At 44.7% G+C, this 9,164-nt stretch overlaps 1 protein-coding gene across 1 annotated transcript in view; it reads right to left on the minus strand.

The window, feature by feature from the left end:
- CNTNAP2 (contactin associated protein-like 2) overlaps window positions 1-9,164 on the minus strand; it is a 909,256-nt gene that overhangs the window by 162,835 nt on the left and 737,257 nt on the right. Inside the window, exon 11 of the mRNA XM_010843889.1 lies at window positions 3,551-3,684. Within this exon, the coding sequence (XP_010842191.1) occupies window positions 3,551-3,684 (134 nt within the window). The remainder of the gene's footprint in view (window positions 1-3,550; window positions 3,685-9,164) is intronic.

The following is a 9,164-nucleotide window of genomic DNA, read 5'->3' on the forward strand; positions in this document are numbered from 1 at the left end:
TTCAATTATAAAAATGCAACACACATTTGTAATAAGAAATGGGGAAATATAGAAAACTCTAGAGGAAATGAAACTATTTATAATCCTTTACACAGAAATAATCACGATTAACATTTCATTATATTGTTCTCCATGCATTCTTGAGGTTGTAGGAGTTCTCAAGATGGATTTGTAGATTGTTCCCAGGAAAAAAAAATTGGAGTATTTTTTGGGGGTTCTAAAGGTACACCTGGAGTTATGTCCACACTCAACAGGCTCCCTTGCCTAAAGGAAAGCAGGCTGTGGACCCAGGGAGCCCACCAGATCCGCTGGTCTGAAAGGAGGCGCCGTGTGCTTTCTTCCTCCACTGCATCCACCTCTGCTTTCCATCCGGGCTGAGAAAGACCAGAGCCCTCCAGACCATGAAGTCTGTTCAGGCTGGATTCAAGTGGGTGACGGCATCTGGCTTTCTAAGTATGTTCAGAAATCTCAGGGCGATTGCACTCCATTGTGTGACAGAATTGAGGCGGGCAGGGCTTTCCAACCCCCTGGGCACAATTTCTGTGGCTGAATTTGCTCCATGTCTTTTTTCTTTTTTAAAAAAAGATTTATTTTTTTTTTTTTGCTGTGCTGGGTCTTCATTGCTGTGTGGGCTTTTCCTCTAGTTGTAGTGACCAAGGGCTCCTCTCTAGTTGCAGTGAGCTGGCTTCCCATTGCAGTGACTTCTCTTGCTGCAGATCATGGGCTCTAGGGTGTGTGCACTTCTGTAGCTGCGGTTCCCCGGCTCTAGAGCACAAGTGAAATAGTTGTGTATCACAGGCTTAGTTGCTTCGAGGCACGTGGGATCTTCCTGGATCAGGGGTTGAACCCGTGTCTCCTGCATTGGCAGGCAGATTCTTTACCACTGAGCCACCAGGGAAGCCCTGTTCCATGTCTTTTAGAATGCTTCCTGCTTCTGTCTTCTTTACTACAAAGCGTTATGCGGCTAGTGTTTTTCATCCTCATCCACATCTTCCTTTTCCTGGAGCTCTAGTCCTGTTCCTTGGAGGACTCTCCCCCAAATTCCCCACTCTGATCATGAGGTCTGATTGTGGGCCATCAGTCACTGCACCCCGCTCCCCAAGATAGAGTGAGTGTGGGACCCCAGACCAGCCAACCAGAGACTTCCCCTGGGTTTTAAAATGAGAACTGAGACTCTAGGACCTTCCTTCCGACAGCAAAACTGGGAAGACACGTGCCCAGGACTTCAGTATCTGGGTCCATTACATCTGGAAGATGGAGCCTTCCAGAGAAGAGTTAATCCAGTTGTTAGATGGAGGTGGGCAAGCAGAGATGAAGTACAGAGAGAGAGAGAGGCAAGAGCAGAGAGGTGCTCACTGGAGGCCTAGTCTTTGTTTGAATCCTCCAGATCTTCTGGATTCTGTTTCAAAGTTGTGATTTTCCTCTTCTTTCCTGTCTTTTTATAACCTACCCTAGGAATTTCCCCTACAAATGAATTCTGAGTTGGTTTTCTGTCATTTGCAACCAGAAGAACCCAGAGCAATAGAAGCAGACCCCACCTCCCCCCGGCCCTCCTCAGTGCCCTGGACTCTGCAGGCCTCTGGCTCCTGTATTGTTTGGACTTCTCGGCCTCTCCCTGCCTCAAAAGCTCCAAGTCCTTAAAATAGTCCATCCTTCTCCCCTTCTTCAGGGCAATCTCTGATTCACTGCAGCAGATAGCAGCTCTGATTTAGCTGATATCTGTTCTTCAAGAGTTTCTGGTTGGTTCCAAAGATTTCCCAGTTGGTGGAACTTGCCAGAAGGGAGGCCTTCTTGACCTACTTTGCTTCAGACTCTCATTTGGGGAATTGTACCCAGAAATGGAATTATTTAGCTTATCACCTGGACTCTCCTCTCCCACTCACCCCACCCTCATCTTGGCTGAAGTTCCTCAACCCACAGGGCTCAGCCCCAACACACGAGGCATTTCCTTGCAAAATTCCACAGGGGAATCAGCTGTCTTCCATGACACTGTCCTTGAAGCTGACTGCTGAGCTTTTTTAACTTTTAATATTATTTTGCAGTGGCGAAATGGCAAGAGAATCACTTTCTTTGAGAGGGGTGACAGATGGCATAGTTTAAACTAAGTGAATGAGTCTAATCAAAATCCAGTAAACACAATGTTGGTAGATGGTATTAAAACATTTGTATCCTATAATGGTATAAACCATACTAACCCTGAACTTGCTGTCTCTTCTGAATCAGACTTGAGTTTGTGGTGAAGGATGGGGGCAGTTTACTCTGTAAGTAATCTGTAGCACCTCTCGTGTGTGAAGAACTGCGCTGGGCTCAGCGACTGTCCGTCACTAAGAGAGAACCTTATTTACACTCCATCTGATTGACTGCACAATAAGCTGCTTCTGCACGTTGTCATTTTCCTAGGAAAGGCCTCTCCTGAAAACGCTCTCTAGCATTTCCTGCTAAAGGCCAAGTGTAAACTCCATATCGAGTTATGAATTTGACATTCACCAGGGCTCAAAAAGAGATGGGGCCTGTGCTGATTCTTTGCAACCTGAACTTCCCACAGCAACAAGCTGAATCCGAATGAGGTCGGAGAGGCTGCTGACCCCCTGCCAAAAGGCACTCCGCTCGGCTGACAAAACAGCATCCCCCTGCCGTTCTTCTTCCTGACAGGTATCTATTTTGAACTCCTTCTAGAGAACGCAGTGACAGTTCCAGCCTTGATCTTTGGCTCAGTTCCCGGGGAGACCTCATGTCATGTTTGATTCATGGTGTCTCCCAGGCTGGCTTCTTCATTGTAAAAATCAGTGGTGGGTGGGGGGAGGGACAATCAATGAACCTGAAATAAAATTTGAGTGTCATAATAAAACTATCCCTTTGTGTACAAAAAGCCCACAACCAGAGTCTGAGATGCTGGGAAAGGTATGTGTACAGAAGATGTTTAAGGCAAAGCATCTATAGAAGGAAAAAAAAAAAACAGTTATTCACACTGCGCTAGAGTTGTGAAGGAAGTAGGTCAGATAAACCAAAATAACCTTTGCTGGGAAACGTGATAAGCCTCAGACATCTGAGACCATGGAGGGTAAAGATGCTGCAATGGATAAAAGCAGAAGGCTGATAGATGTGCAGGTCTATACACAGGAAAAGCTACGAAGAATATATGGAGCAAACATTTATTCTACCTTCTCCCAAGAAATCTCTTCTCCATCAATACCATCATTGTCTTTCCTGTACCAACTGCATATTTTTCTACATCACTGGTTAGCAATTTGTAGAAGAATGTATTAGAAGCATCTCTTCCACCTGCTCCAACCACCCAAAACCAAACTGAAAACAAACAAACAAACAAAAAACCCAACAACAGCCAAGTATGACAGAGGGAGAAGGAAATGGCAACCACTCTGGCATTCTTGCTTGGAGGATCCCATGGACAGAGGAGCCTGGCGGGCTGCCGTCCTTGGGGTCGCAAAGAGTTGGACATGACTGAGTGACGGAGCACTCACTCAAGTGCGACAGCGGGCAGAGACCGCAACACAGTATGACAGATGACAGAGGAGTAACACGTGCGTACCTTGAGAGTGATGGTCCTCTCACGACGGGTGATGTTAACGCTGTGGGGCTGGCCGTTGGCCATGCTCCGGTGGTCCACGTCAATGTTATAGGGCTCCCGGGTGCCACCCAGGTTGTACCGGATCTGGAGGCTTCCTGCATAGAGAAAAGGAAAGAGACTCAGTCGTTTCTCTGCCCTGGATTTCATATTAATGTCACGCCCCCAGCCCTGGGGTCTTGTTTCCACTAAACGCGGCTTCGATGTCCATCAACACGATTGCCGTTCTGCATTCTGAGCCCCTAGCTCAGAGGTGCACTAATCCATAAAGGTTCACGGCACCAGGCTCACGCATGTTGACAGTCTACCAATTATGGGCCATCCGTGACCATCATCTCCAAGTTGAAGCAGCAAACAGTATAAATGGTCCAAGCGTGGATTGTGTCTAAGAACATATACACAATACAGGGCCGTGGAGACAGGCCCCACAGAATACTCTGTAAAATAAAATATAAACGCAGGATGCCAGGGTGGTCTCAGGCCATCAGCAAAGTGTGACATTCACCATATAAAAGAATCATGAGCACAGAGTATTAAAAATAAACATAATTTACAAAAGATAAATACACGGCACTTTGGGTGGCTTCACTGAGACCAAGAAAATAGAGCAGAGGATTTTATTCTAGGTTAGAGACCTCATCAATCCAAACGCAAATCAATAAAAAGATGGGTCCTCACTGCCTCTCAGCTGTCATGCACTTTGCCTCAACAAATTATTCTTTTTATCCTCTTTCTTGCTTCCCCCGATGGCAAGCAATATTCAGAAAGACTAATATAATATTCTAGGTCCTGCTTTTAATTAATCTGTATAGCAAATGTAGCTTTTATTTCTTATTTATGATTATTTAAAGGCATCAACTTTTTATCTCATTTTTCCACTCAAATTGGAATCTTCGTGCTAATAGCTTTTGATATCTCAGAGCTTAAAAATGGAGCCAGTAATTTAGCAAGAGTGTGGCTAACTGTATATCACTTCAGAGATTCTTCCTTGCCTCTTTCATTTCCCTTCCAGAGGAACAAAACTGATATTCTGATTTTAAGTTGTGAAACAGCACAGGCTAATTAAAACTTAGGATGTTAACAGAAAAAATAAAAAAAGAAAGTCACTGGGAACACCATCATTCAGAGATAACTACTCTGAATATTTGGCCAGATCTCCTTTCAGGTAATTCTCACACCCTTATATGGATGTGAAAGTGAAAATTGAAAGTGAAGTCACTTAGTCGTGTCCGACTCTTTGCAACCCCATGGACTGTAGCCTACCAGGCTCCTCTGCCCATGGGGTTTTCCAGGCAAGAATACTGAAGTGGGTTGCCATTTCCTTCTCCAGAGGATCTCCCAACCCAAGGATTGAACCCAGGTCTCCCGGATTGTAGGCAGACTCTTTACCGTCTAAGCCACCAGAAAAGTCCCTTATATGGATGTAAACCAATGCAATTGATTCTGAACACTGCCGTTCCTTAGCCTTACATGTGTTCTTTAAAATATGGAACTATGTCCCTGGAATTGAAAGAAACATCCATCAGACCAATCGTGAATTACTTGCATTTCCTATTCTTTTGCTCTCTGAACAAATCTGAACAAGCCTTCACTATTTCTGAGGCCTCTCTTAACACCTGACCCTAGATTGCTTTACAGCATTTCAACCAAGTACTGCAGACTTCTGTTTCCTAAACGTGTCTAAGTTCACCCACTCTGCCCCATCTCCACAGCTGCAGGGCCCCCACAGCACCTAGAGCGCCTGGTGTGGCTCCCTCGGGAGCCCGCCCCTCCACACAGAGTGCCCGCCCTGGCCTCTGTGCCGGCCACTCCCATCAGTGACCTGACGGCTGCCACCTGGACTGCACCTGCGTCCACGTCTGCTTGGATCATGTGACCCACGGCAGTCTCTCCTTCAAACGTGGCCACTCTTCACCCCACTTCACTCTCGGGCGAGTCCCCTCTTTCTCTGCTCTCTTACTACTCATACATTAACCCAGATGTCTCACTGGAACCTCAGATACATACGAGAAACCAACTCTTGAACTTCCTCTCCTAAAACTAACTCAACCCATTTCCCCACATTTCAGTTAATGGACACTTTATCCTTCCTGCTATTTCCACCTAAAAACCCTGACTCCCCTCTTGCTCCTGTATTACAGTATGATCTGTCAGCAAAGCTCCTTGGTTCTGTCTTTAAAAAATGCCCTGAATCTTACCTTTTTCATCACCCCAGTTTCTATCCCTGGACCAAGCCACCCTTGTCTTTTGCCCGGATTACTGTACGAGCCTTCATACTAACGAACCTGCTTGCCTCTGCCCTTCCACCATGTCTCCCCAGCCCAGTCTAGTCTCCTAGTCTCCATCCCTAGTCTGCAGATGGAAGGCAGAGCTGCCCTCTGCTCAGGAACCTTCCTTGGCTTCCTATCCCATAAAGAAGGCTGAGTGCAAAAGAATTGATGCTTTCTAATTGTGGTGCTGGAGAAGACTCTGGGCAGTCCCTTGGACTGCAAGGAGATCAAACCAGTTAATCCTAAAGGAAATCAACCCTGAATATTCATTGGAAGGACTGATTCTTAACCTCCAATACTTTGGCCACCTGATGAAAAGTGCCTACACATTGGAAAAGACCCTAAAGCTGGAAAAATTGAAGGCAGGAAGTGAAGAGGGGCAACAGAGGATAAGATGATTGGATGGCATCACCGACTCAACAGACATGAGTTTGAGCAAACTCCAGGAGATAGTGAAGGATGGGAGAACCTGGTGTATTACAGTTCAGGGGGTCCCAAAGAATTGGACACGGCTTAGTGACTGAATGACAACAACAGTCTCACTCTGAGTCTTCATCCTGGCCAGCCAGGCCCTTTGTGATCGTCCCCATTATCTCTGACTCAGCCTCTCATTATTCTCCTCCTTGCTCACTCATCACCTGACCACACAGGCTTCTCTGCTCTCTCCACAGATGGCAGCATGTTCCTGCCTCACAGCCTTTGCACCTGCTGGTTCTTCTGCCTGGGGCCCTCATTTTCCAGCTATCTACCTGCATGGATGAGCCCTCACTCCCTTTAGGTCCTGTTTAAATATTATCTTCTCAAAAGCACAATTTACCTACTGCTTTCCCTTGACCAGGCGCCCCCCCCACTCCTTTTGTGCTTTATTTTCCCCCATGACAGTTCTTTCCATACAACATACTACAGAAGAGCAGTTCATTTATTTATTGTCTGTCTTCTTCCGTTCAAAAGCAAGCTACATAAGAGTAAGAACTTTGGCTGATATATTTTTTTTAAAAAATATTTTACTCTTTAGTTATTTATTTGGCTGTTCCAGGTCTGAGTTACAGCATGTGGGATCTAATTTGCTGACCAGGAATCAAACCTGGACTCCTGCATTGGTAGATTGGAGTGTTAGCCACTGGCTCACCAGGGAAATCCCTGTTTATATTCCTCATGACTTAATTCCCAATGTCTAGAATAATGCCTGACACACAGTGTGTGTGTTAGGTGCTCAGTCGTGTCTGACTCTTTGCAACCCCATGGACCGTAGCCCGCCAAGCTCCTCTATCCATGGGATTTTCCAGGCACGAATACTGGAGTGGGTTGCCATTTCCTTCTCCACACAGTAGGTGCTGAATAAATACTCACTGAGGGAATGAATCATGGTTTCCCTGCTTCTTCTTCTTTCCCATGTTTTCTTTGCAGAGTAATCTTTTCAAAATGCATAATTAATTAGTTGTATGGTTCACATAAAGCTCTTCAAATGTTCCAGTTGCTTACAGGATAAAGACATACATTTTTAATATAGCTGATGATGTCCTGCCTGAAAGGTTGCCAGTTACTTTGTTTTAAAATCAAGTCAGTTACCCTTTCACTTTTACATTCAGGCTCCCTTGCACTTGGCTTATTCCCTAGAAAATACAACTCTTCTTCCTTCCTCAGGACCTTTGAACATGCCACTCCTTTTTCCCTGAGCTGCTTCTCTCCCCACCACTCAGGGCTTTTACCCTATTTTTTCTTTACTGTAATAGCATTACAAATAATCTATTGTTTGGCAGTGAAGGAGATGGTTAGGAAAGTTGTTTGGCTATATGCAGGAAAAAAGTCGGCTGTCTTCAGTTTTTATTTTCCACTTTACTTCTGGTGTTCTGACTTTGTATGATCACAGCCAGCTTTCTTTCTTGTTTTTTTTTTTTTACTGGTGACATTTATTTTTAAATTTTTAATTGGAGGATAATTGCTTTACAATGTTGTATTGATTTCTGCCATATTTCAACATGAATCAGCCACAGGTATACATATGTCCAACCCTCCCTCCCTGCCTAGACCCCATCCCACTCTAGGTTGTCACAGGGCACTGGGTTGAGCTCCCTGTGTCATACAGGAACTTCCCACTGGCTGTCTATTTTACATACAGTAGTGTATATGTTCGGAGAAGGCAATGGCACCCCACTCCAGTACTCTTGCCTGGAAAATCCCATGGACGGGGGAGCCTGGTAGGCTGCAGTCCATGAGGTCTCGAAGAATCAGACACGACTGAGCGACTTCACTTTCACTTTTCACTTTCATGCATTGGAGAAGGAAATGGCAACCCACTCCAGGGTTCTTGCCTGGAGAATCCCAGGGCCGGCAGAGTCTGGTGGGCTGCCGTCTACGGGGTCGCACAGAGTCAGACACTGAAGCGATTTAGCAGCAGCAGCAGCAGCAGCAGTGTATATGTTTCAATGCTACACTCTCAGTTCATCCAACCCTGTCCCTCCCCTGCTGTGTCCACAAGCCTGTTCTCTGTATCTGCATGTCTTTTGCTGCCATGCAAATAGGTTCATCGGTACCATATTTTAGACTCCATACACACATATATATATCTCCAGTTTTAAAAACATATAGCTGTGTTCATTCATCATTTAAGCATTCATTTCCTTAGAGTATACTTATTTAATGCCCTGTGCAAAGCACCATGGAACCAAGTCTTAAAGGTCCAGATGTGGACTGCCTGGCTGGTGTGGAGTCCACTTCTAAGACCGACACCCACCTCTAACCCCTAGTACAGTCCAGGTCGTGCCTGATCTGGGGATACAAAGAGAAGTAAGAGAGGGCTCTGCCTTTGAGGCTAAAAGTCAGAGGAACCAGTAATTATGCCAAAAAAAAAGAAAAAAAACCCCAAAAACCAAACACACACACAAAACAACAAAACTCTGGACATTTTTTTCCCTACTGTCTCTTTGTCATTGATCCCTTTATGTTTTCCAGCTCATTAAAATCAGTATTAAGTTGTTTTCATTATTTTCTCTCTTTCTGGCTTTCTTGGACTTTGTAAAAATGATTTAAAATTTCTCTAACTGCTTTGCTTAATGGCATTGGGAATGATTTGCTTTGAGGAAAAAGATGAGTCAGACTTTAAAATTTATATATAGTGAACATCTATAAACAGGAATGGCAATATTCTGGAATAATAAAATTTAAATAATATATTTATTTCTTTCAAATAATAGCACAAGAGAACCACTAAATGATGGGAAGGAGAATATTAATATTTGTTCATTAAAATAAAATATTATTAAGATGGAGAGACACTTCACTTCCTGCAGCTCACGTTTATCTCCCGA

Source organism: Bison bison, unplaced genomic scaffold, assembly GCF_000754665.1.
Source record: "Bison bison bison isolate TAMUID 2011002044 unplaced genomic scaffold, Bison_UMD1.0 scf7180017864191, whole genome shotgun sequence".
Lineage (NCBI taxonomy): Eukaryota > Metazoa > Chordata > Mammalia > Artiodactyla > Bovidae > Bison > Bison bison.